At 45.5% G+C, this 26,806-nt stretch overlaps 5 protein-coding genes and 1 pseudogene across 8 annotated transcripts; 3 read left to right on the top strand and 3 right to left on the bottom strand.

The window, feature by feature from the left end:
- Positions 1-698: 698 nt before the first annotated feature.
- On the top strand, positions 699-4,658 carry LOC123159765 (uncharacterized). Its single transcript, XM_044577580.1, has 4 exons — positions 699-1,340; positions 1,643-1,926; positions 2,779-2,999; positions 3,866-4,658. Exons 1-4 carry the CDS (start codon positions 1,042-1,044, stop codon positions 4,421-4,423), a joined length of 1,362 nt encoding a protein of 453 aa, XP_044433515.1. The 5' UTR covers positions 699-1,041; the 3' UTR covers positions 4,424-4,658.
- A 3,059-nt stretch (positions 4,659-7,717) lies between these two features.
- LOC123158229 (ubiquitin-NEDD8-like protein RUB2) lies at positions 7,718-8,183 on the bottom strand (annotated as a pseudogene).
- A 2,028-nt stretch (positions 8,184-10,211) lies between these two features.
- Positions 10,212-10,935, top strand: LOC123161411 (histone H2A-like). The gene has a single exon (XM_044579250.1). It carries the CDS (start codon positions 10,283-10,285, stop codon positions 10,751-10,753), a length of 471 nt encoding a protein of 156 aa, XP_044435185.1. The 5' UTR covers positions 10,212-10,282; the 3' UTR covers positions 10,754-10,935.
- A 6,242-nt stretch (positions 10,936-17,177) lies between these two features.
- LOC123160271 (histone H2A) lies at positions 17,178-17,941 on the top strand. Its single transcript, XM_044578072.1, has one exon. The coding sequence runs from the start codon at positions 17,278-17,280 to the stop codon at positions 17,755-17,757; it is 480 nt and encodes a 159-aa protein (XP_044434007.1). The 5' UTR covers positions 17,178-17,277; the 3' UTR covers positions 17,758-17,941.
- A 1,447-nt stretch (positions 17,942-19,388) lies between these two features.
- LOC123159876 (desiccation-related protein PCC13-62) lies at positions 19,389-21,058 on the bottom strand. The gene is made up of 3 exons (XM_044577685.1): positions 20,550-21,058; positions 20,202-20,427; positions 19,389-20,103 (listed from the first exon to the last, which is right to left on the bottom strand). Exons 1-3 carry the CDS (start codon positions 20,981-20,983, stop codon positions 19,690-19,692), a joined length of 1,074 nt encoding a protein of 357 aa, XP_044433620.1. The 5' UTR covers positions 20,984-21,058; the 3' UTR covers positions 19,389-19,689.
- Positions 21,059-21,275: 217 nt separating this feature from the next.
- On the bottom strand, positions 21,276-25,608 carry LOC123159875 (pentatricopeptide repeat-containing protein At2g01390). Of its 4 annotated transcripts, none has more exons than XR_006479904.1 (4): positions 24,870-25,608; positions 23,167-24,585; positions 22,196-22,321; positions 21,276-22,077 (listed from the first exon to the last, which is right to left on the bottom strand). XR_006479904.1 is itself a non-coding variant. In XM_044577684.1 (2 exons), the coding sequence occupies exons 1-2, from the start codon at positions 25,546-25,548 to the stop codon at positions 23,603-23,605; spliced, it is 1,662 nt and encodes a 553-aa protein (XP_044433619.1). In that variant the 5' UTR covers positions 25,549-25,608; the 3' UTR covers positions 22,920-23,602. The 4 variants fall into 4 exon arrangements, 1 of the variants encoding a protein (XP_044433619.1); XR_006479906.1 differs by having other exon boundaries at positions 22,285-22,321; XR_006479905.1 differs by lacking the exon at positions 22,196-22,321.
- Between the last annotated feature and the right edge of the window lie 1,198 nt (positions 25,609-26,806).

Here is a 26,806-nt window from a genome sequence, read left to right as displayed (position 1 = left end):
TTACCCTAGCTCACAAAGATGAACCCTAACCTAATCTAGCTCCTAGCTCCTAGATGAACCCTAACCCTAGCTCAGCAGATCGAAAAACTTACCAAAGAGCCATGTCCATGCTTGTGATGTCGCACTCATCCTCTGAGCTCGTATCCTCGTCATTCCAGGAAGGCATGGCGGAGGTGGAGCTTCCACAGCGCAAGTCGCCGCCGGCGTCGAAGAGCAGAGAGGAGAGGAGAGTGAGAGTGAGAGTGAGAGCAGAGATGAGTGCGGGCAGGGGAGCAGAGTGAGAGGGAGGGAGACGACTTTAATGAGGGCTGCCGACAGAGAGAGAAGTAGCGCACGAGCGGGTGCGGTCCGACCGCACCGGTCGGTCCGAGTAACGGCCGTTAACGGCGTTGCCGTCATGCGCCGTGCTGACGTGGCCTGACAAGCGGGCCCGAACCGTCAGAAAACGGATTAAAACGCTAGCAACTGGCCATTTGGGTTTTTTGAGACAACCAACAAGAAAAGTGGTAGGTATCAATCACAAACAAAAAAGTGGTGTTTTTTTGAAACCCTGACACAAAAAGTGGTAGTTTTATGCTATTCACTCCCTTTTCAAATGAGACGAGAGCTCAGGCGAGCGATGAATCGATGGGTGCCGTCCTGTTGGGCCGCATGGGCCGCTTGTGTTCGTGTGGAGAAAGAAAGAGCGCACGCACATCACAGCGAGTCGTCAGATCGCCGGACGACGCAAGGCGTACTACGTCCTACGTTCCGACTTTTGCAATTGATCACGCCACAAGTACGGAGGACTTTTAGCGGCCCCTCGCGCTTCTCCCGGACACCATCGTTGTCGAGGTCGAGGTAACGACGACGACCTTCTGCAGGCCGAGACCTGCGTGTGGGCTGCTGTCGACGTAGGGCTTGAAGACGGGGTGGAACCCGCCCTCACCGATGAAGTTGGGAACTGGGAGTGGGCAAGTTCCTCATGACGAACTTTGCGCCCATCTAGGCTGAAGGCGTGCGTGCAGGCTCGTCGCCGCCAGCGTCCGCGTTAGGTTCATCATGGTGCGCCGCCTCTGCAAAAGCGAAAACCTGATGAGACTCCCCATTCTCCACACCGGCACACCCCCACCTCTCCCGCCGCCGCGCGCTCAGATGCCAATCCCCCGTCAGTTTTGCCGTCTCATCCGGCGGCCTGGCGTCGCCATCTCTCATGACCCACCGCGCCGCCTCTCCTCTACCTCGCGACCTCTCCTCTCTTCCATGGCCTCCGCCCCGCCTTGCTGGTCGCCGCCACCGCTTGCACGCCGAGCCTTCCCTCTCATGATGTTTCCAGATCCGCCTGTCCGTCCTGTTTCCCGGTATGTTCTCGTCATCTCATGCCAAATTTTGCGCCTTTAGTTTCTTTTCTTGCTAATATATAGTTTTGGATCTGGATTCTGACCAACTGTGGGTTTTTATCCCTTTTCATTAATTATCTGCGCGTATATTCGAGAAAAATCCCTTTTAATCATCCTTCATGTGTTGATTTCTGTAAATAATAAGACAGGGGGTGTGGGATCTTATAAGTAGTTAATCCCATGAAATAAAAGGGGAACCGAAAAAGAATTGAATTTTTTTTTGTCGGGTGCTCAGATTTGCTCTTTCTTCTCTTTGGTGATAGATTTCCACCTGGATCTCGGAGCATGACTAGTGGGACAACCTTGCAAGATGTGAATGCTATAGCCGGCAAACATGATGCATCTTCGAATATTGTGGACATCTCTGGTTGTGATGAAAACAGAAGGAGTGCAACCAATAGAAGGAGCGCATTGGTAGCAAGCGATGATGAAGAATATGATATACTTGACCTGGGAATGCTTCCAAAAAGCACACACCGTGATGGTTCTTTATACAGGGACACTCATTCGTGGAAAAGGATGTATAATGTTCATGACCGTAGTGAGAGTAAGTAAATAATCTCTCTTTACCTATTTCAATTTGTTACAAGCACCTTTTTCAAGCTATAGTGTCAACTGATGTGTTCTCTGTTGAAATCATCTGGCTTTTTTTTTCTTTACTTTCCTTAATTTTACAAGTTAAATGTAGATGCATTGGCATTCAGGACTTGCATTTGTTAGGTTTTGCAAAGACAGGGGAGGAAATTCTTCAGATTCCTGCATTACCTTAGTTTGGTTATCCTGGGCCTCCACCAACCCACCCCCAGTTCGGTTCGCCACATGACTGGTTTTTATCCTTTTTGTTTGTCACCATGTACCGTACAGAAATATGTTCATAAACCGCATTTTTAGCACATATTTTTGTACCATGAGCATTGAAGTAGGTTTAGTTGCTCCCAAGTATGCAGGATCGAAAATTATGATTTTTTATTATATAGACTGTGATGTTATCTACCATCAAAATAAAAAAACTAACTTACAATCAGACTTCTAGAAAGTGAAACAATAGAATATTTTCATCAAGGGCTGAATTGACTTGTTTTAGTAATTCTTGGGGTAGACAGAACCAATAAATAAGTTTAGGGGGTTATGAAATAATCTGGGAGGGTGAAATGGACCTTTACTTGCTGACATGATGAAATGTTACCTGCTTTTCTTTGGGTTTCCTAAAACAAAAACCTTTGATGGAGTGAAATTCATAGTAAAAAGAACATTGATAATTTTCATTTGGATGAAAAGGAAACTTCCAATAGGGCCGTGGAATCCTCTAGTGACGCGCTTACCTTTTGTATGACGGCTATCTTTTTCCTGTATTGTTTTCCATTACAATTTAACTTATTTCTTTACTTTTTTTATGAAGCTCGGCTACCAGATTCCACAGATTGCGACATCCGCAATGGAGAATGCATTCGGCATCGACCTAATCGCGTGTTACAAATTTTCTCATTAAAGGTGGCTGAACTTACTGTGGATCTTGGCCCAGTAGAGTTGTATGGATACATAGCAGTGCGGGATTATCTGGATGCATTGCGTAATTATGTTGTCAATATAAGCAGGGATGATCCCATCATTGTGAAGCAGGTGCAAATCCATACTTACCTATGATTATTTCAAGCAATAAGTCTACTTAATAACCCCCTCAAGTATAAAACAATGTATTTGTCCCCTTGAAGCATTCCATATGGTATAATGTACCCACTGGGGAAGTTCTCACATTAGGTGGATGTTGCAGTGTGGGCGAAACCATCCGAGGAAATGATTTATACAGTATGGAATGGGGGGGGGGGGTCAAATACCTGACTTATGTCAAATCTATTCATTTCACATTGTAAGGCCAAACCTAGTGTATGTATGGAACAGCAAGCACTCTCAAGTCTTGTGATTTATCTGTACAGACCTAGCAGAATGGTAGTTTCCGTTGTTTAGGCCACCATTACACCAAGTTTATATTGTAGAAAGGTGATTTACTATGAGAAACTTATAAATTATGGAACTGAGTGAGTATATCATGTATTCCAAACAAAATCAAACAGAATAGTTCGGGCTCTTAGTTGCTACTTAACACACCAGCATGAATCATTGCATCACTATTAAATCATTTTGTTTTCTCTTCTCATTTTGACATGCTTATGTAAAAATTGGGATCTGAACAATATCAAATAAATACCGAGGGCCAATTTCCCCTCCCAAACACTGGTGTACACTATGTAACCAGTCAGCTTGATATGTGGCAAAGATGTTGGTCAGCAATTGTAAAGTATCACAAAATTAATGTTGCAAGTAAAACAGCTTAGAGAAGTACACCCTCTGTTCCTAAATGTAAGATGTGTTTTGGTAGTTCAATTTGAATTACCAAAACGTCTTGCATTTAGAAACAGAGGTAGTATAAAGCTTTAGTTGTTTCTTACTTCCATATGAAGAGCTACTAAACAGTAACAAATTTGTAGGGTTCTCTCATCGACATGGCTGGCCTTAAGCGAGGGATAGATTTGATTTCCACTATTCTAGTGGAATATGACATGAGGATCAAGGTAGGTAAGGAAGAAAGGGATGATTACCAGCTGATTGATGGTGTAACAGACATAGACGACATGGGCCCATGGAATTGTGCATTGAAAAATCGCATCCGTGGTGACTGTGGCGCGGTTGACTTAACCATAGCACGTGTCGATGACGCTGTCATGGCGAATATTGAAGTTGCTGTGTCAGAGGTGCAGAGCAGCTTTGATCTGCGCTTGCGTTGTTCTATTGGTGGCTATAACGAAAGAATTCGGCTCTTCAATGGTACAATTGACGAGTCACGTCATTTAAAGAGGTCTGTGGTTGCTGTAGCGGATGGTTCCATTCTGGTTTTGAAGTTCAAGGTGGCCTCAGGGCCATCTGGTTCAGCGGAACGATGTTGTTCCTTCCAGGCAGACACGCATGGACTTGATACTCGAGAGATAAAGACTGGTTTTGGGTTGATCTCAGTGAAGGTGACTTGGTCGACTTTGCTTACCGTCTAGTAGGCTTATTGCAGGGCTTGAATAAAGTTTGTCGAAAAGTTGTGCCTGAGGAATGGGCCAAGACCCGGTCAACAGTCTAGAGTGAATCGTACGTGGACACTGTTGAACTGTTTAGGGTATCTTTACATGTTTCTGATTAACATGCAGTACTATTACCTGACAATCCTAGCCATTTGGGGTACACTGGTTTTGGTACCTGTACGTAGTGTTGTTCGTGCTCAGTAAGAGCATCTCAGTCGCTTTTTGACTATTTGGAGGGCAAAAAACGGCTCCAGCAACTTAATTTTTCAAGAACCACCAAACTTTGTTATTCATAGTTCACAAAACTGGGAAAATAACCGTGATTATGAGGCTGTCCCAACCAGACATGTCTACCACAATCTAAAGAATCAGAAAGCTTGGCTAGTAAACGGGCTTCTCTATTCAAGGCTTGACCCTCAGAAACAAAAACTACAATTAAATTTGGTTGTCCTTAACTTAATCTCAGTATAATCAGACAATGAGTACCAGTGCAGCCCATGTTGATATCATTAGCCACCTGCTTAGAATCAGTAGCCACTAGAAAATTGTGAAGTAGAAGATCATCCGCCAAAGATAGATCTTCCCTGCAAGCGATACCTCTAGAGTTGAAACTTCTCTCATGCCATGAATTACTAGCGTACATGATCCCAAGTAATTTCCAGAGAAGAGTCCATGCATACAGCCACCGCAGTGCCTCCTATACCAGATCTAACAAAATCTGTGTCAGTATGAATTTGATGAAGTCCCTCTTCGGCCAAAACAGCTGCCCCAAAACCAAAAGTTGCTGAATTTTATTTTGGGTTGCCCTAAAACAGGGCACAAGTATTGTATATTTTGGGTATGACTGCGGCACATTAGAAGTTTAGAACTCAGTTCCTTCCACTGAGATATGGGTTCAGGAAAACCAAGCAGTTGTTGTGTTTCTACTAGCTAAACTTGGTTTGTTCTCCAGACAGTATAATAAGAAACCTATTTGCGTTGGCATCACGGTTCTAATATTCCGAAACTGTTTGATCAGTGGTGCAGTGACATTAGTCTGTAATGTGTTCGACAATGGACACTACTTCAACGTTGCCACCTGCATTTCTCTTAGTCTTAGATGAAGCATCTGGTGTTGGCACAGATGTGGTGTCTTAGATGAAACTCTGCTGAAAGTTTGAGTCCATCGGCAGAAAATGAATTTGTGTTTTCACAAAGGTTGAATTCTGAACATGGTGATGCTGATGCGCCCGGACACTCGGCCTATAAGTTTCAGTCATTTTTGTTAGCGCCTATCATTCTGAATATGGCGACCCATGTTTACTCAGAAAATGAAAATGCAGGCGACTTGCTGCATTTTGCCGCGCGCCTGGAGTATATTTGGTTTAGCACATGTCGTAAATCTTCTGAATAACATGTGAACAAAATTCAGGTTGATCCCATATAACACTACAAGAATACTAGTTTCTGCAGATTACATTGTTCGCATGCTTTGTACATCAGCTGACTTTTGTTTAATAAAATTCAGAGATTTTTTATCTGCTGCAGTAGTTGTATAACAACTTTTGGTAAGCAATTGCGGAGCATCTTTTGCTTGCTTCTTGTTTTTCTCTCACATGTTTGAGTTTGGATGGAACACAGAAAGGTCGCAGGGGTTGTAAAAGTCATGTGGGTTTCATCGTCAAATTTTGTGTTCCATTTTCAACAGATTGGCTACAGTCTGGTTGAAATTTTGGACAGTTGAAGGATAGTGTACTTACTAGAAGCAGTTGCGCGACTTGCCGCGTTGTTTTTGGAACAAGTGTTTGTTCAATGTTGGACTGCTTACATTCGAGACTGTAAATTTTATGGACCGGCTTGTGTCGAGGTCAGCTCCCTTTTTGATGAAATTTTAACCAGGGAAAAGAATATTCGCCTCGTAAACTTATCTCTAATCACCTGACAAAGAACTTACCAACTGTAGCTAGTTATTCAGTAATAGAGGGAGTCACGCTCTATTATACTTATTCTGGAGCGAGCTAGTTTAGAGAATCAACCATAATTTCATCAACGCCATTCTAGTTCTACAGTGCATTCAATAAGATAAAATGCACCATCAGAAAACATTAATTTTGCCCGTTAGGCATGTCGGCCAAACATATTGTGCCGCATGGTGGGGTGTGGAAAACCAAACCACACGAAAATTAACATTTCCTTAAGGTGGCATGTGCTTGTTGGTAATGATGACATCAACATAAACACCACACTAAACTAAATTTTCCAAATAATAATTTTTGGAAAATTTGGTGAGTGAGTAATAATGGTGAACATATCATTTTACAAGATGAATTTTCAAATTAAAATGATGCTAAAAGGTGATCATCATTAAAAAGATTGCCATGAAATGACATTTAACATTAATGACACATGAATTTTTAATACAATTTCCAATTGGTTCAACTGTATTCAAAAAATTCAAACATGATTTTAGCATAATACTAGATTTATTTTCAATGCATAAACATAAAAATAACTGAAACAACTTAGAAAGCACTAAAGGTAAATAAAATGATTGATACCATAATTATGTCCATTATAACCCATGGAAAAACATTATAAAATTCTCTCATCATTAAAGTAACTTTCAACATAAATTTGGGCTCATATTTCTCATTTGAATAGTGCATAAATAATTTACATTTTCATAATATAGAAGAAAATACAGTGAAAAACATTTTCATAACTCGGCACAAAACCTATTGGTGTTATATATTAACTTAACTGGCCCAACAAATAAATTCACCCAAAAGAAAAACCATTTTCTACGACCATAGATATAGAGTCAACCAGGCTATAGCCTGGAGGCGAAATTGGTCCATTCTATTTTTTGGGGGATCAAAATTGGTCCATTCTACAACTGAATGCCGGACATCATTCCCGCGTGGTTCTCGTCCGTCCGATCCAGTGGGACGGTCAGCGTCGTGCCTTATAGCGGTAAAAATTGCATATTTTTGATTGGTTAGTGCAAGTATCTTTATTCAAACGGCGAGGCAACGTTTGGCTCAATACAAATTTTCATATCTTTGATTTAGTGGATTGGTGGTAAAAATATATGAACGAATGGGAAAAGATTGTTGTGCAGACAACTGTTGTGATTGTACGTACATGTAACCTCAAACATTATTGCTTTAAAAGAGACTCAAACAATGTTCAAAAAGTTCCAACCAAAATCTTATAGACACCCAAAATCATACGCAAGAAATCAAACCAAAGCTACACCCTCATGGAAAAGCGAGCGACCATAAGACCCAAATTCTAGCAGGCCCCGCCCCTGAGGGCGAGCACGAGGTGGAGCACGTAGCCGCCCCTTGACCTTGTACTCTTGCGTCGTCTTGTCGTTGGCCATCTGCTTGCCATCGAATATGAGCCTCTGTTGGACGGGCGGGATGCCCTCCTTCTCCTCGACGCGGTCCTTGATCCAGTCGGCCGTGTCGGTGGGCTTGATGTCGATGTCTATCTCCTTGGCGGTGGGCATCTTGACCTTGACGGTGGTGCCGCCGCGGAGGCGGAGCACCAGGTGTTGCGTCGACTCCTTGTGCACGTTGTAGTCGCCAACAAGCGACAGTCCTCCAGCTGCTTCTCGGCGAAGATGAGCCGCTGCTGGTCCGGCGGGATCCCTTCCTTGTCCTAGACCTTGCCCTTGACGCTGTCCACGGTGTCGCTGCCCTCCACCTCCAGAGTGATGGTTTTACCCGTCAGGGTCTTTCACGAAGATCTGCATCGTCTTAGGCGAGTCGCGACTTGAGTCGTCGAGGCTTCACCGGCGGCGAAAAGAATTGTGTTTCGATCTCTTTTGGGTTGCTTCCGGGGACGGGGACCTCGGACTACGCGGATACACAACAAGGACGAAGGGACAGGGTGAGAAAAGCGAGGATTCATGTGTGTGTGTGTGGGTGGGGGAGGGTTTCTATGGGCCCGGGGTATCAGAATCCGACATGGCTGCTGCCCGGACGTCCGCAAACCTCCGTCAGGTTTGCTTTTGGTTTTCATGAACTCGGATGCGCGGACAAGTCCACGGACGTTCGATGGACGACGCCGGAGGGCACAAAATATTCGGATAGTGCAATCCAGATGGTTATAGACGTTTACAGGTGGTTTGATGCATGACATTAGAGTTACCGTGACAATGCAAGAACACTGCAAAAAAAATAGTTTCACCATTCAACCCGAAATATTTTTGTTTATGCAGAGTACATCATAGTAAGGGCATCTCCCGCAAACCAGACACCGCATATGTCCGCGGATAGGGGGGTCAGTTCTCGGACATGGATGTGGGAGCCGACCATCCAATGCTATCTGCATACATTTCAAATTGGTGTTAAACAAATTGGACAAATTACATGCAAACCGGATGATTTTTATTCAAACCGGACGAAAACATTTACATTTTGAGCATATTTTAACAAAACTATATCGCGTTGCGGTAGAACTAGTCTACGGCCGGCCGCGGCGGATCGCTGCTCTCACGACATGTCTTCCCTATATTTGGCAGCACGCTCATCGGACTGCTGGATGCCCCGGAGGGATATTCTTCAGCAAGAGGGGAAGAATAGCCTCCCTTCTCTTGTGTGAAGCATGGATCGAGGTGTTTTTGGGCGGGGGAAGACGGACGGCGTGGTCTACGGCCCCGCTCACTGGGCAAGACACCAACTGTGTAACCAGGCGCCAGGGGTGGTGGTGGCCTTCGTGGGACCCAAGCGGCGGAGGTCTCCCATCATCTACTTTTCCTCGCCGTCTATGGTGGTCGCGGACGTGCCGGCCTGCACCGACATGGCTTCTTTCCCCACCTGCCTTACGCGTTGCCACCATTGCACGCGATGGATTTGCCGGGAGACGGAGCTGTCCAACCTGAATAGGGGAGGGAGTGGCGATGGTAGTGGTGGTGACGCTAGATCTAGAGGTTTTGCATGCAAGCCAACCTGTACCGAGCTGGCTCGCCGGGCAACCCAGGGGGCTGCAATGAAAGAGAACTCCTTATGTTCGTCAGAGGCCATGGCGGGTGTTGTACAAGGAGGATGTGGAGAGAGTGGAGGCGAGGTGTTGTTCTTGCCCGGCACATGGACACATTTACATAGTAGGCAGATGCGTGGAGCCAGGCGGAAAAGGCGTTTAATGCTCGCCGGCACAGGAACAGACGTGTGGCGCTCTGGGCGTCATAGTAGTTCCTCAACACACGCGCCTGTTTAATGGAGGTAGGCAGGCATACGGATGACGTTTCAATGCGGAGAGAAGGCGTGTGGTCGGCGAGCCGCTTAGATGCCGGCTCCAGTGAGTGGTCATGTCTGTTCTGGGTCGACATGAACGCGGGCATCTGGCTTCAAGGGGGAACACGTGCAGGGGCGAGAAAGGGGTTTTTGATGGGCCCGGGCAGTTAGAAGCGGGCATGACAATGGTCCAGATGGTTACAAAAACCCTAATGTGTCTTTGGTTCATGGGGAAAAATACGTTTGAACCAGACTGTAGACTAATAAAAGCTTGCGTCGGATGACAAAAATAGGACCAAACTGTCTGAATTATTGGAGGTGGTTTGAGTATTGTTTTGGAGATGCCCTTAGAAAAACAAGTACCGTATGATTAAACCACCAACAAACACATAGGAGTACTACAACAATCCATATCTTGACCCAGAGGACATCGCAGCAGTTCGTTTCCCTCGCGATCCAACCGTCGAATGCCTGTGCACGCGGATCGACGGGCCCACCACCGTTTCTTTAAATACCCAGCCATCCTCATCTCTTCTCGTCAGAACACAAATCCCAAATCACCAACCAAATCCCCTCCCTTCCTCTCCCTCGTCCCGACGAGCACCAGCGGCCGGACATGGACGCCTCAGCCACCGGAGCCGGAGCGAAGGCGAAGAAGGGCGCGGCCGGGCGCAAGGCCGGCGGCCCCAGGAAGAAGTCGGTGACGCGGTCCGTCAAGGCTGGGCTCCAGTTCCCCGTCGGCCGCATCGGGCGCTACCTCAAGAACGGCCGCTACGCGAAGCGCGTCGGCACTGGAGCCCCCGTCTACCTCGCCGCCGTCCTGGAGTACCTGGCCGCGGAGCTGCTGGAGCTCGCCGGGAACGCCGCCAAGGACAACAAGAAGTCCCGCATCGTGCCCAGGCACCTGCTGCTGGCCGTGAGGAACGACCAGGAGCTCGGGAGGCTGCTGGCCGGCGTGACCATCGCGCACGGCGGCGTGCTGCCCAACATCAACCCGGTGCTGCTCCCCAAGAAGACGGCGGAGAAGGAGCCCAAGTCGCCCAAGAAGGCTGCCAAGTCCCCCAAGAAGGCCGACAAGAAGGCTTAGAGAGAGACGCGCATCGATTAGCTTAGCCGCTGTAGTGCTCTGTAGTAACAGTATTGCTGTTGTCGATGTAGATCTGCGCTGCGAAGAGGAAAATGTCAGAAATCTCTCTGATTTGAGCAAATTGTTTGTTCTTCTGTTTTTAGTATTGCAAAATGTTAACATAGGAGTGGTGGAAAAACTCAGATCTGTTCGAACTTGTCAGCATTTCTTTGCTTGTGGTACTGAATTCGCCCGATGGTACTTTTCCTTGAAAGTTTCAGCGATGCCCACCATGTGTTCGACCCCCGTTGAAGCTGTCTGTGCCTTGACAGCCGTGGAGGCGAGGCCGAAGGTAAGTCCGCCGTAGCAGCACCGTCCTCGTTGCTCACCACGGACGCCGGCGACCCCCTCCGCGCCTACAGGTTCCCACGCGTTCATCTCCGTCAACCCCATCCATCACCATGGTGTACGGGCACCCTCGTCTCTCGGTTGGGCCTTTGGCCACTGTGACCGGCAACATTGCAGCATTTCTATACAACGCATTGTCCCCGCTCCAAAAGCTCGAGTTCAGAACAGAAAAACTGATGTACAGTACTAAAACTATCTTTTGGTCAAAATACGAACTGTTTGGATTCGTCTGGTAGAACTCATACCATCACATTTGGCATGGAAAATAGTTTGAGCACACACGGTTTTTCGTTGCTTTTACTAACATACTCCCTCCATTCCAATGGATGAATGAGACGCGCACGTATCCTAACATTTAACTTTGATCATGAATTAGACCAATCAAATGTGAATTATATTGGATTAATATTATATCATTGAATTCACATCGAAAAGAAGTGTTCGATGTCATAATTTTTAATTCACAAAAATATATACTATCAATTTAAGTTATAGTCAAAAGTTGTTTTTTAAGAACATACGTGCCTTATTCATTGGAATAGAGAAAGTTTTTTGACGAAGTGGAATAGAGGAAGTACACATGAAAGGTAGCAGCCTCCCTGTAAAAAAGAAAAAAAGAAAGATAGCAGCCAAAACTACATCTTGTAAACTATAAACGGAGTAGTAACAAAGATGTTGTCTCTAGAAAGATCTGCACGAGTTCAGAACCCAGAGCGAAGAAATAAGAAGTTAAGCAAAAGGTTAGATCAGAGCACTGACAACCAGGATTGCCTAATTTTGATCCTCAAACATTCGCGGACGTACTCGGTCAGTTACGGGGTGCATCCGTTTTAAGCCTTCGTTTATGCATGTATAGAATCATGTCCCCTACATCCTCCCCAAATTGTACGGTCAAATGCTTGTGATTAGTTGAGATGTAGAGAAACAGAAAGAAAAGATAAAGAAAGAGAAAAGATAAAGAAAGAGAAAAGATGGTTCGGGCTGGGCCGCATCCCACATGGAGAGCTTTCCGGACATTCTCATATCCTCCCCGTATTTGATATGGATATGGGGATTTGCGGATAGCCCGATCATATGGGGACAAAGTGAGGTGCCTGGTTGGGTGGCTTTTTCCATCTCTCCCGCTCGAGCAATGTCTGAGCAGTGACCAGGTGGTCCGATGGGACGTTTGAGGAGTCTGACTGTAGATGCTCTCACACTGGCGTTGCCTAGTTGAATTCAAATTGTCAGATCACACAGATCACATGTTTTGTCCCCAATAGATTTTGGGCACATTCCTATGTGTTCTTATTGTACTTCCGTTTTGGCAGGGCAAATGGGGTGCTCCTATATGGCGCGTGACGCGTTTTGCGAACATGCTAGCGCGCTCCCCTCCCCTCCCGCGCGCCCCTATCGGCCGGCCCATGAACGGGGTTGAACGCGCCAATTTTTTTAGTTCGTTTATTTATTATTTTTGCTTTTTGTTTTTCTTCAAAATAATTCGTAATTTAGAAAAGTTTCAAATTTCAACAAAAGTGAATTTTGTAAAAAAATGTTCGTGATTTCAGAATAATGAAAATATTATGAATTTTAATGATTTTTATATTTGGACGAACAAATCTATATGAGTATTTTCTAAATAATGATGAACAATTTTTTTACACTTGACGAACTAAATTTGAATACGATGAACATTTTTAAACTTGATGAACAAAATTGTATTCAAGAATATTTTTTGAAACAATGGATGAACAGATTTTGAATTCATAGAACAAAATTTGAAAATCGATGAACAAATATTGAATTTGGTTAACAATTTTTTAAATGGATAATGAACAAATTTTGAATTTGGTGAACACATTTTGACTCTAATGAACATGTTTTGAATTTGATGAACAATTTTTTAATTTTGATGAACATCTTTTCAACCCGATGAACAAAAAAAGGAATTTTATGAATATTTTTTGAATCGTTGAGCATCTTTACACATTTTTTGAATCCGATACAAAAAAATGTTCACGAATCTGGAAAGAAAAGAAAAATAATAATAATAAAATATAAAAATGGAAACAGAAAATAAAAAGGGAAACCGAAAAGAAAAAAAGGAAAAAGAGAACTAAAGAAAAAACAAAAAGAAAAATAAACGGTATATGGGCCGACCCATACGAACTCCCAAGGCGCCAGGTCGTTCGGCGGCGCCCTATGCGCCATATAGGAACCCACGGACAAAGATTGGGCTGCCCCATTAGCATTCGAGCTAAATAGGCTGTTCGTGGGCCTGGAAATAGGGCACACTAGGTGGCACTACATGACCCATTTATCTTTTATTATCATTTATTTATATACTCCCTTCATTCCTTGATATAAGGTGTATAGATTTTAAAAAAAAAATCCAAAATATAAGGTGTATTGCGTTGCAACACTCGTTTGGATAATTTTTTTTAGGATTTGATTACATTTCCTTATATCATGCAAGCTCCTCTATTTTCTCATGTCAATTAGTCAGGTGTAAACTTGCCCAAAACTTGTGAATTTTTGGCTTCACGTGCGTTCTTTAATTTTTGTGCCAAAAACTATACACCCTACATTTAAAAACGGAGGGAGTATATGGTCTAAAAGCAGCCGAGTAGGCCGAAATTACCAAATAATAGTCCATCAGGGCGAACAACATGTGGGTCGATGTGCCTGAAGTGGTAGAGGCTATAGCTATGGATCTGTACCTCCCACGCGTTCATCTCCGTCAACCCCATCCATCACCATGGACCGTGGTGTACGGGCACCCTCGTCTCTCGGTTGGGCCTTTGGCCACTGTGACCGTCACCGACGCAGAGCATGACCGGCAAACGTTGCAGCATTTCTGTACAGCGCATTGTCCCCGCTCCAAAAGCTCGAGTTCAGAACAAAAAAACTGATGTACAGCACTAAAACTATTTTTTGGTCAAAATACAAACTGTTTGGATTCGTCTGGTAGAACTCATACCATCACATTTGGCATGGAAAATAGTTTGAGCACATACGTTTTTTCCTTGCTTTTACTAACATACTCCCTCCATTCCAATGGATGAATGAGACGCGCACGTATCCTAAAATTTAACTTTGATCATAAACTAGACCAATCAAATGTGGATTATATTTGATTTGTATTATATCATTGAATTCGTGTCGAAAACAAGTATTCAATGTTATAATTTTTAATTCACAAAAATATATACTATCAATTTAAGTTATAGTCAAAGTTAGATTTTTAAAAACATGCATGCCTTATTCATTGAAATAGCGAAAGTTTTTTGACGAAGTGGAATAGAGGAAGTACACATGAAAGGTAGTAGCCTCCCCGCAAAAAAAAGATAGCAGCCAAAACTACATCTTGTAAACTATAAACGGAGTAGTAACAAAGATGTTGTCTCTAGAAAGATCCGCACGAGTTCAGAACCCAGAGTGAAGGAAAAAAGAAGTTAAGCAAAAGGTTAGATCACAGCACCGACAACGAGGGCCTAATTTTGATCCTCAAACGTTGGTGGACATACCCGATTAGTTATGGGGCGCATCCGTTTTAAGCCTTCATTTATGCATGTATAGAATCATGTCCCCTACATCCTCCCCAAATTGTACAGTCAAATGCGTGTGATTAGTTGAGACGTAGAGAAATAGAAAACAAATAAAGAAAGAGAAAAGGTGGTTCGGAGTGGGCCGCATCCCACATGGAGAACTTCCCGGACATCCTCATATCCCCCCCATGTTTGATATGGATACGGGGATTTGCAGATAGCCCGATCATATGGGGACAAAGTGAGGTGCCTGGTTGGGTGGCTTTTTCCATCTCTCCCACTCGGGCAATGTCCAAGCAGTGACCGGGCGGTCCGATGGGACGTTTGAGGAGTCCGATTGTAGATGCTGTCATGCTGGCGTTGCCTAGTTGAATTCAGATTGTCAGATCACATGTTTTGTCCCCAATAGATTTTGGGCACATTCCTATGTGTTCTTATTGTGTTTTAGTTTTGGCAGGGCAAAGGGGTGCTCCTATATGGCGTGTGATGCGCTTGCTAACATGCCAGAGCGCACCCCTCCCCTCCCGTGCGCCCCTGTGGGCCGGCCCATGAGCGGGGCTGAACGCGCCATTTTTTAGTTCGTTTATTTATTATTTTTTCTTTTCGTTTTTCTTCAAAATAATTTGTAATTTAGAAAAGTTTCAAATTTCAACAAAAGTGAATTTTGTAAAAAATGTTCGTGATTTCAAAATAATGATCATATTTTGAATTTTAATGATTTTTAATTTTGACGAACAAAACTATGTGAGAATTTTTTAAATAATGTGAACATTTTTATACTTGACAAACAAAATTTTAATATGATAAACATTTTTTAAACTTGATGAACAAAGTTTGTATTCAAGATTTTTTTTGAAAAATGGATGAACAAATTTTGAATTCATTGAACAAATCTTGAAAACCGACGAACAAATTTTGAATTTGCTTAACAATTTTTAAAATGGATGATGAATAAATTTTGAATTTCGTGAACAATTTTTGAAATCGATGAACAAATTTAGACTTTGATGAACATGTTTTGAATTCGATGACCAAATTTTGAAATTTGATGAACATTTTTTCAATCTGATGAACAAAAAAGAATTTTATGAACATTATTGAATCGTTGAGCATCTTTACACATTTTTTGAAATTGATACAAAAAGATGTTCACGAATTTGGCAAGAAAAGAAAAAAGAAAAAGAAAAAAGAAAAAGGGAAATAGAAAAGAAAAAAAAGGAAAAAGAGAACTAAAGAAAAAACGGAAAGAAAAATAAACGGGATATGGGCCGGCCCATACGAACGCCCAACGCGCCAGGTCGCTCGGCGGCGCCCTATGCGCCATATAGGAACCCGCGGGCAAAGGTTGGGCTACCCCATTAGCATTCGACCTAAATAGGTTGTTCGTGGGCCTGAAGATAGGCCACACTGGGTGGTACTACATGACCCGTTTATCTTTTTTTATTATTTATTTATATATATGGTCTAAAAACAACCCAATAGGCCAAAATTACCAAATAATAATCCATTAGGGCGAACAACATGTCGGCCTATGTGCCTGAAGTGCCGGTGGGCCAACCCGATTAGCAAAGGGGTCATGCTTGGGCCTGAGCACAACATGACCCGTTTACTAATCACGCCTTGATGGGCTATGTCGTGCCCGTCACAATAAAGACCTGCGCTCGATGTAAAAAACATGTCCAAACCGTGCGGTCTAAATGGGCGGGGGCGGTTTGAGGGTCACTTTGGAGATGATCTGAGAAAAACAACCACGATATGATTAAACCACCAACAAACACATACAACAATCTGGACTGGGACCAAGTGACTGGCCGTGGGCGAGTCATGCTGTAACTTGCGACAACTAATCCGCCGGGCTCCAACGGGTCATGCACTGTTCATGAGGTTTAGTGGCTGCTCACTATTCATGTTGATCCGCCCGTTGATTGTTTATAGCATCTCCAGCCGTTGGAGGCCCCCAGGACAATTGCGGGGCTAAAAATAGCACGTCCTGGGGGGCAAAACATTTTCGTCGGATGAAACGCGAGTATATTTTCCCAGCCGTTAGTGTCCCCAGGACAATCATGAGGCAAAAAGTGATTGCGTGGGCCAAGAAAAAGGACGCGTAGGGGAATATGATTGGGTATTGCTTTTGTTGGCGCCCCCAACAACCCCGAAAGCACGCCGGATTTCGCCTGGGTTTGCAGACGCCTTTTTGAGGTCTTGGGGACGCTTGGGGGCATGACTGGCCATTTTTTGCCCTTTTTACATTATCGGCACACAAAAAGTAGCCTTGGGGGTTCTTGGGGGCGCGGCTGAAGATGCTCTTGAAGGGATGTCACCGTACATTTCACCGGCAATGTCACCCGATCTCAGTCCCAACAATCCATATCTTTATCCCGCAAAAGAATATCCATATCTTTACGCAGAGGACATCGCAGCCGTTCGTTTCCCTCACGATCCAACCGTCGAATGCCCAAGCACGCGGATCGGCGGGCCCACCACCGTCCCTTTAAATACTCAGCCTCTCCTCCTCTCTTCCACAGCAGTGACGAACGCACCTCCGTGGAATCCCCAACCACCAACCAAATCCCTACTCTCCCTCGTCCCGGCGAGCACCAGCGGCCGGACATGGACGCCTCAGCCACCGGAGCCGGAGCGAAGGCGAAGAAGGGCGCGGCGGGGCGCAAGGCTGGCGGGCCCAGGAAGAAGTCGGTGACGCGGTCCGTTAAGGCCGGGCTCCAGTTCCCCGTCGGCCGCATCGGGCGCTACCTCAAGAACGGCCGGTACGCGAAGCGCGTCGGCACGGGCGCCCCCGTCTACCTCGCGGCCGTCCTCGAGTACCTCGCCGCCGAGCTGCTGGAGCTCGCCGGGAACGCCGCCAAGGACAACAAGAAGTCCCGCATCGTGCCCAGGCACCTGCTGCTCGCCGTGAGGAACGACCAGGAGCTCGGGAGGCTGCTGGCCGGCGTGACCATCGCGCACGGCGGCGTGTTGCCCAACATCAACCCGGTGCTGCTCCCCAAGAGGACGGCGGAGAAGGAGCCCAAGGAGGGCAAGTCGCCCAAGAAGACCGCAAAGTCCCCCAAGAAGGCCGACAAGAAGGCGTAGAGACGCGTGCTTTGTAGAACTAATGGTGTAGATGTAGATCTGTGCTCCCAAGAAAAAGCAATTCAGAAATCTCTCTTCGATTGGCTTAGCCGCTGTAGTGCTCTGTAGTAACGGTGATTGCTGTGTCGATGTAGATCTGTGCCGCGAAGAGGAAAATGTCAGAAATCTCTCTGATTTGAGCAAATTGTTTGTTCTTCTGTTCTTGGTATTGCAATGTTAGCATAGTTACGGTGGAAAAACTCAGATCTATTCGAATTTGTCAACATTTCTTTCTTGTGGTACCGAGTGGAGTTCTCCTTGGAAGTTTCAGCGATGCCCAAGATAAAGTGAACCAAAATCAGTTGAGATCCGCGCGAGTTCCCACGCAGAGTAATTTTCGCAGGAGCTGCGTATGGAATTGGTTGGAGCCAACCATGAGTCTGTATCGATCGAGGATGACAACCCCAGTGAAATCGTATGGGCAAATACTAGAGCTTGGTCTCAAGCGAAAAGTAGACACCCCCAGGATGTTCTCCCATGCTTTCTTCCAGTTTTATGGGCATCTTCAATCGCCATACATGAAATCGGACATCCCAAATGCCCATGGGCGCGTCTGGACACCGCCACGAAAGCCAACTGCCAGCCTCATTTCAAACCGGATTTGAACAAACACGGATGGAATTCATGCAACCGGGACGATATTCGTTAAATTTTGAAATATTTTACCTATTAGCAGATTACTTAGTACAAAAAATGTGTGTTGAGCTAGCTATGGATGTATCACCATAAATTCCAACAAGCCATCCAACAATCAAGTTGCTCCTTTGCACTTCCAGTCTGCCAGCTGCTTTGTGACCATAGTACTCCAGTGAGGCTAAATTTCGTGTTTTGACCCTTTTCTGAAACCTATTCAAGATCTGACCCTAGTTTGATTTTTTTTTGAGATCTGACCCTTTTGCTACCGGCAGGGTCCATGGCGGTAGGGTATAACAGCCTACCGCCAAGGTCCCTGGCGGTAGGGTTGCATGCCCTACCGCAAAATCTTGCTAAGTATTGAACACAGTGCGTGCTCGTGCCTACCGCCAAGCACCTTGACGGTAGGGTTGTACAGCCTACCGCCAGTCTGTTTGGCGGTAGGGATGTTTTCTACCGCCAAGGTCTCTGGCGGTAAGCTGTTACACCCTACCGCCATTTACTCTGGCGGTAGCAAAATGGTCAAATCTCGAATTTTTTTCAAACTAGGGTCAGATCTCGAATAGGTTTCAGAAAAGGGTCAAAACACAAAATTTTGCCCTCCGGTGACGCGCTTTCACCCTCCCACGGTTCAGCTCTAATGGATTTTCTCCCTTTACATCAGCAATCATCACTACATAAAGTAGTACTAGGTTCCAAATTCAGTAATCCTTTCATGTTGGCATTGCCTAAATTCTGCTTTGGTTATCTGTTACTAGTTGAATTCAGAATTTTGATTCTAAACGGAAGGAATTATACCGATGATGCAGCCCTAATTTTACTACTCTCTCTGTAAAGAAATATAAGAGTGTTTAGATCAGTAAAATAGTGATCTAAACGCTCTAATATTTCTTTACGGAGGGAGTACTAGTATAATATGAGTAGAACATACAAGCTCTTCATGAGTATCAACTCCTCGATTAAATTCTCCAGACTTCCTGATCTTGCAAAACATGTACTTAGCAAAATCCATAACATATGAATGTACGTTCTGCCGCAAATTCGTAGAGGTTTAAGCCAATTTCTTACGCTCCGGCTTCTGTTTTGCAATTCAGTTTCGAACAAATAATGTGCAGCCTGCGCAACGCTTCAATTTCTAAGACCTCAGAAGCCGCACAAACACTGTCCATCTTATTCCATCGAGCATGCCATCCACACACTATTTACATTATTATTCATTCAGGCCGATGATTGACGCTGCAATCACTCATGCGGGCCTACTTAATTTGCTGGCGCCTTGTTATCCCCAGCTGCAAACGGCTTGCGAAGAAACTCCCGTGCTATCTTCCCGTTCGCGCCCTCCGGGAAGAAGCCACCGGGCACGTGCTCGTCGCCGGTGAGGTACAGGATGCTGAGCAGCTCCTCCGGCGTGCGGGCGTAGGAGAGCGAGTCCCTGTCGGCGGAGAGCACGTTGGTGCAGATCCTGCCCTCCGCGCCAAGCTCGGGCGGCACGGTGAGCCCCTCGTCCTTCACCCCGCATTTCCCCAGCTGGTTTCTCGCCGCGGAGATGCGGTCGGTGAACTCTGCCACCGTGATCCCCTTGTAGGGCGGCACCGTCTCGCTCTTGCGCTCGAAGAGCAGCGCGCGGAAGGCCGCGTCCTGCCCCGCCTCCACGGCTAGCAACCCTGCAAGAAGCTGCAGCAAATACAGTGGCCTCAACTCAACTTGTGTGTAACTTGCAGGTTTCAATGCCCATGTGCATGGAGACGATGTTGGATGGTGGATTTGGTTACGTGTTTAGTCTCGTAGCCGTCGATGATGGGGTTGGTGCCGGTGTAGCCGTTGATGCCCAGGTAGGGGATCACGTAGCACGCCAGCAGGAAGTTGCGGCTGTCGATGTAGGGGTCGAAAGGAGGGTCCAAATGGTAACCAAATGCTTGGTCCATCACCCTTGCAAAGTTGCTGGCGCTCAGGTCTATCTTTGGCCTAGCGAACCCACCAACTGTGTTCTGGATAGCCCTGCAACGAGAATAAACCGGAAGCATATGGATTTTCAGTACCAACTTGCCTCTATCCAATCCAAGTGTATTGCAATTTGAAATGGTGAAGGGGAGCAATCGTTGAATGGATCTTTTACACACCTGATGTGGCCGACTTCTTGAAGGCCAAACTCCGCGACGATGCGCCATGTCACCTCATCGAGGTTGGCTTTCATGGCGCCCACCGGAGGTGGCCCTCCCAACATCAGGTTCGGCGCGATCTGGTCGAGCCCTACACCGAACACTGCGTGGAGGAAGAACTCGGCCTCGGTGTACTCCAGGTTCAGCGCGAACTGCATCGGGTCGATGTCATACGGGAACACCGGGACCGGAACATGTGGAGCCGGTGGCTGGCACCGAGGTCCGCCGCAGTCCAAGGTTTCCACTGCCACCGCCGACGCCTTGGCCGGAGGGCAGGTAGGGTCGACCGCATGGCCGGGTGATGCCCTGCATGAACAGGCCAGGAGGAACAAGAGCAGGAGAGGAGCGTAGGTGTGAGATGATGCCACTGCCATCTTCACACAAGGTTCAAGCATCCGAGGATGCTGGACTGAAGGTGCATGGTGTCATCTTTGCTGAACTTATAGCGAATCAGCGTAGCATATCCAACAATCTGGAAGCTTCCCTTCTGAAGCAATCAGCTAACTAACGTTCTTTGACTGTGATTGTTGCTGAGCTTACCTCCTTCTGCGACGTGACGTTGTGTGCGAGAAATCTGGATCGCTGACGCTTGGAGGTATCTGGAAATAGATTACTTGTCGAAGCCAAGAAGGGAGACTCGCAGACAGATCACTTTCTTGAGAGTTCAGGTGCTTCACTTCAAATTGGATTGCCATGGTGCATCGCTCCCAATTTTCTTCAGCCTATCTCTGTATCACTATCACCCATGGAAACCTGCTAAGTGGCAACTTCCAAATTCATAGAAACCCTGGACTATGCAGGGCACAGATGCTATTTCTAGGTCAGATATGAGCATCTGCGGGTCACTTCGCCAAAATTTTCTTCACTGATGACATGTTGTTTATACACCGCAGTTAATGTGGTTGTTGTCAGGGTGTCCAGAGAATTCAAGCCTTTCCTTGCTTGTAGTTTCCCATGGGGAACGCCTTTCCTTTGCTGGAAATCTTCATTGCAGCTACCCTTCCTGACTGGAATGAATCACGCATGACATAATGCTGACCAGCTGATTTTATATTGTGGTTAAGCTTCGAGCCAAGGAGGTGGCTAAACTGCTACCTTCCCTTTTTTTCCATTGTGGTTAAGCTTCAAGCTGTGGCTGTGGCTAAACTGCCACCTTTCCTTTTTCCATTGGGGAAAGGCAAATGCTTGTACGGTTCATCTTGCTTTCCAATGGTCTTGCGAGGTAGTAGAAGGGAGCGGTTAACGAAAGCGAGCTTAACTATCTCACACCTCTAAGTCTAAATTAATCACCGCCACTCAAACTGCCGGCGTGCTTAAAATAGGCGACTTGGATGACAGTGGGACGAGGAAATGGAAGAGATGGGGTGCTCCAGGTGATCATCTCTTAGCATGCAACATCCCCTCCATCGTCAGCTCTAATGAGTTTCTACTCATTGCCATGAAGGTCTTTCGCAGACAACTCCTGTGCTGGAGGTTGCATCGTGAAATCCTACAAAAAAAGAAGAAGTTATAAGCCAAGTTAGAAGAAGGGTTGATGATCCGGTTCACACCATGAAACCAAGTAAACTCAAAATTCAATCTAGAAAGCATAGAGAAGCAGCACAGACCAATGGAGGAAACACTTTCTCAGCTGCGTGCTTGTCACTTGCAGTTAACGATTTGCAAAAATAATTCGTTGGCTGTTTGTTTGCAGTACCTAATTCAGAAGGTAGATACGGATCCTTGAGCTCTTGCTGAAAAGAGAAGCAATCTAAAGTTACTCTCTTGGATGCTGAGTAAAAACAACTTGCACATGGCACATGGTGAATATGAATTACCGGGTTAAGTGGTTGCAGGGCCATCTGCGCATAGACACACATACTTTCACTCTATGACTCTTTCTTTCCTACTAGATTATAAACTAATTATGTATACTGCAATCTCGATTCTGAAATACAGAGTATATGTTACTGCAGATGGCGAAGCACATCTACCCATCTAGTCATGAAGGAATAGCTGGGTGAGACGGGTCGGTCAAGGGAGAGGTCCCCTGGTTCAGCGGTTTTCTATCTGATTGTTTTACCATTGGTGAGCCGGTGCTAAGAGCTCAGATCTTTCACCCCACTTAAAATTGAAGGGAGAGGAAATGCAAAAACAACAAAGCCTTTTTGTCCCAAGCAAATTGGGGTAGGTTGTGTCCTCCTGTTATGCATTCATCTGTATTTGATTGGTTTGAATGGTAGCAGGTGATCACTACCAGCCCCTGTTTGATTTAACAATGATCAGTTTAGAACTATTTGAACATTGCACCAACCACAAAAAGGAAATGCTAAAGTTACAGGACATCGTCCAAAATTTTAATGATATCTCGTATATTTACAATTATCAAATTTTGACAGAGAATCAGCCAAAATAATTGTTACAAACAAGAAAATAGAAGACTGAGATAGAAAATTCAAGCAACACATGGGGAAAGGCCTCCCTACCTAGATTACTTGGTACAAACTACAAAGTGTGTGTTTTGAGCTAGCTATGATTAGCTTGTTGAAATACAGAGTATATGTTACTGCAGATGGTGAAGCACGTCTACCTAGATTACCTTAAATTCCAACAAGCTATCCAACAACTAAGTTGCTCCTTTGCACTTCCAGACCTCCAGCTGCCTCGTGACCTCCATAGTACTCCAATGATGCGCTTTCACCCTTCCACGGTTCAGCTCTGATGGATTTTCTTCCTTTACATCAGCAGTCGTCACTAACATAAAGAGTCAGCTTATACATTCTAGGTTCCAAATTCAGCAATCCTTTCATGAGACACTCTCGATTTAGTTTCACCAACCACGTAGAGATCAACCAGTTTTATTTTCTTTTACCATGCCATGGAAAAGTAATCGCATGTTGGGTGTCTAATAACTTCATGTCAAAGCAAATATCAGGAGATCCATTTATACACCTTCAATCTGTGACAAAACATGAAGCTGGGTGGGTAGAGCTAAGGAAAGCCCAAGTATGGAACATCACCCAACAAACAATCTTCTAACCATGAAAGCCACAAAATAAATGGTCACATAAGCTATCTTCAGGGGAATGCTTGTCACGGTACTGACGATGCCATTGCATCTCCATTCTTTCTCTTCGGTAACGGTCAGAGTCCTGTTTCCGCCCAGCCTTTTGCAGGCCATATATCAGTACTTCATATGTACCCGCAGAAGCAGATATCTCATTAGTTATCATTTGAGAGAATAGTTCAAGAGCCTTATCAACTTCGCCAGCTTGAAAATAGGCATTCATAAGGGCAGTGTAGGTAATCACATTCTGGTCTGCAGGTGATAACCCAAAGATATGTGCCGCGTATGAAGAATGCCCAGCAGAACCCAATCTGAGTATTAAGACAGATAACAGATATGCTCCAAGATTGCAGCCACACTTAATTAATCTTTCAACAATCTTAGATACCAAATCAAACGAACCATTTCTGATGTATTGACCAAGAAGGCAACTATATGCAGACCTGTCAAGTTCACTGCCTACTCTTAGACCATAGTACAGAACTGTGAGTCCACATGATGGTCTGCAGTTTGCACAGCTGGCCTGAATAATATCAGATAGTATATGCGACTCAAACTTCACATTCCTCGTGGTCAATTCATTTACCATTTGTTCGATAGCAGACCAGTTTCTAGAAGCCAAAAGGTATATAATCGTACTTCTGTCAGTATTGTAGCTTAGATGAGAAAATGTTGGGTCATATTCCATTCCTTCAGATGCAAGATGAGGATTCACTTCCCAAAGAAGATTAGGGCTCTCACCACTAGCTTTTAGAGCTTCTAGTGCTTCCAAAAAGACAGGCCTACGGAGAACAATGCCTTTCTCCTTCATGTGCTGAAGAATGAAGGTCATCACTGACGTCTCACCAGCGCTGGCACACTTCTTGACTAGAATATTGCAGAGTGGCTTGTCTGGTTCTACGCCTGCATCTTGCATGTCACTCATAATTTGTAGAGTAGCTTGGAATTTTCCTGATGACAACCAGAATCATGTCAGTATATGATGGTCCAAGGATTGCGTCTTGCAGTTGCAGTGCAAATGAACATGAAAAATCATATTACAAAAGTTGAACAAACCGGACAAAAATGTCGAGGCGAACAACTATCACTTATGCAGTGTAAATGAACATGAAAAATCATACTATCAATGGACGAGCCGTCCGTTCAAGCATTCCATCGAACAGCAAGCCACGTCGTGAGTGCACAGCACAGGTAAGCAAGAAAACGCCTAATGGGCATTTCGTCGAGCACCTCACCTGCGTCAGCGAGATGCTCGATGAGCACGGTGTAGGTGGTGCAGCTGGGCCGCAGCCCCTCGGCCACCATCTCCTCGAACACCCGCCTGCCCTCGGCGGCCCTCCCGGCGTCGAACAGGATCTTGACGCACGCCGTGTAGCTGACGAGCGTGGGGCGGCACTTCCCCCTGCGGGAGCGCATCTCTTCCCACACCCGCATTGCGGCGTCCACGTCCCCTGCGCGCGCCAGCCAGTGCATGACGGTCGTGAACGTGGCGGCGTCAGGGTCGACCCCGGCGCGGAGCATCTCGGCGAGGAGGCGGAGCATGGCGGGGACCCGGCCGGCCTCGCCGAGGAGGTGGAGCATGGAGGTGTAGGTGTAGCGGTCGTGGCGGAAGGCGGCCCTGGGTGTGGGGCCGGCGGCCGGGGAGGCCGCGAGGCGGAAGAAGAGGAAGGCCTTCTGGAGGGGCGGGTGGGTCTTGAGGACGCGCGCCACGACGTGCGAGTCCCAGACGAGGTCCGGGAGGGAGAGGAGGAGCGGGCGCGCCGCCGACCAGGGGTGGTCGCGGAGTATGTTGGTCACGCGCCGGACGACGTCGCGGGTGTACGTCGGGGCGGAGGGCTTGGCGGCGGGTTTGGGCTGGGGCTTCGGGCGGCGGCGGGGCTTGGCGGGGAGGAAGTGGCGCTGGCGGCGGAGCATTTTCGGCGGCGGCGAGGCTGCTGAGAATGCGACGGGGAATTGCTATGCCCGTGTGTTTCAACCGGGAAAATACTATCAAGTGGTACCATCCTTCACAGGCTCCCGTGTTCCAACTTAAAAAAAAACATATCTAAATGTTTTATCAAAAATTCGGTTTTTTTAATATTCACTCACTACAAACTCTAAAAAATTCAGATCCAAATTAAAAACACATATTGAGAAACAAAAAGGTCAAATCTAGAATGAATAGTGTAAAAGAAGACAAAACATGAAAAGTGTGAGAAATGACACTATTCACACCAACAGTCAGCTTGGTAAGCTATCAACAAAAAAATTGACGTTATTCACATATGGATATCTTTCTTGTTTCTCAATGTATGTTTAGAATGTTGAGCTGAATTTTTTAAGGTTATATACATATGTCTTGTGAATATTCACAAACAGTTTCAATTTTTTGAAACATCTAAATATTACTTTTCTAAATTTGTAGCATGTGAGCATATGAAGGATTGTATCACCTGATATCTACCCTTCAATGGGGAAAAATACCAATGTGGAACTAGTGAAATGAACTGCATATGAGGTTAGGCCTCCTTTGATTCACATGATAACAATATCATAGGAATAGGAAAATCATTGGTGGTGAGATAATATATATATCCCATTTTCTATAAGGGAAGAGATGTTATTTGATCCATAGGATATAATTTTTTTCACTGAGTCTAAACTAATGGTTTTTTTCCTTTAAAATGTGAAGGATTGATTCCTATCCTACATAGAAATAGAAATCCATCCTACAAACCAAAAGGTTTCAAAGACATTTTTCCTAGAATTTTTTTATCCTTTAGAATTCCTACAAAATTTTGTAAACCAAATGAGGCTTTAGATTTTTTTAACATCAGGTTGGTATAAATTTTGTACGAAATAAATTTAGGGTAAACAACTACACTTAGAGCATCTTCAAGTCAGACCCATTTGTCTGGACTGACAGTCTAAACATTGTGGGGACAAGTCTCCTCAAACCTGAAACTGGTTGCACCCCTTCGCTACTGCCTCCTACGAACTCTATCCAGGGTTTCCTGCCTTTCACCGGCGCCGGCGCCAGTCCGCCTCATCTCCTATGGTCCTTGGACCATGGAGGCGCAGTGGATCCCGACCTTTGCCGGCGGGAGGGCTCCGTTTTTAGGTCCTTTTCTAAGTTTGGTAGGGTTTGTGCCATGCTCAAGAAGATGAGGCGACGACGGCTTCTTGAAGATAG

Source organism: Triticum aestivum, chromosome 7B (genome assembly GCF_018294505.1).
Source record: "Triticum aestivum cultivar Chinese Spring chromosome 7B, IWGSC CS RefSeq v2.1, whole genome shotgun sequence".
Classification (NCBI taxonomy): domain Eukaryota; kingdom Viridiplantae; phylum Streptophyta; class Magnoliopsida; order Poales; family Poaceae; genus Triticum; species Triticum aestivum.
Note: the sequence above shows the minus strand (reverse complement) of the source record. Positions and strands in the feature narration are given on the sequence as shown.

Bases quoted from the DNA above. Each gene is read 5' to 3' on its own strand.
- LOC123159875 (XM_044577684.1), bottom strand. From the start codon at position 25,548: ATGCTCCGCCGCCAGCGCCACTTCCTCCCCGCCAAGCCCCGCCGCCGC. The intron at 24,586-24,869 runs GTGAGGTGCTCG...GGTTGTCATCAG, and splicing joins CGAGCATCTCGCTGACGCAG to GAAAATTCCAAGCTACTCTA.
- LOC123159876 (XM_044577685.1), bottom strand. From the start codon at position 20,983: ATGCTTGAACCTTGTGTGAAGATGGCAGTGGCATCATCTCACACCTAC. The intron at 20,428-20,549 runs GTGTGTAAAAGA...TTCTCGTTGCAG, and splicing joins CAAGAAGTCGGCCACATCAG to GGCTATCCAGAACACAGTTG. The intron at 20,104-20,201 runs GTAACCAAATCC...TATTTGCTGCAG, and splicing joins ACGGCTACGAGACTAAACAC to CTTCTTGCAGGGTTGCTAGC.
- LOC123159765 (XM_044577580.1), top strand. From the start codon at position 1,042: ATGGTGCGCCGCCTCTGCAAAAGCGAAAACCTGATGAGACTCCCCATT. The intron at 1,341-1,642 runs GTATGTTCTCGT...CTTTGGTGATAG, and splicing joins CCTGTCCGTCCTGTTTCCCG to ATTTCCACCTGGATCTCGGA. The intron at 3,000-3,865 runs GTGCAAATCCAT...ACAAATTTGTAG, and splicing joins ATCCCATCATTGTGAAGCAG to GGTTCTCTCATCGACATGGC.
- LOC123161411 (XM_044579250.1), top strand. From the start codon at position 10,283: ATGGACGCCTCAGCCACCGGAGCCGGAGCGAAGGCGAAGAAGGGCGCG.
- LOC123160271 (XM_044578072.1), top strand. From the start codon at position 17,278: ATGGACGCCTCAGCCACCGGAGCCGGAGCGAAGGCGAAGAAGGGCGCG.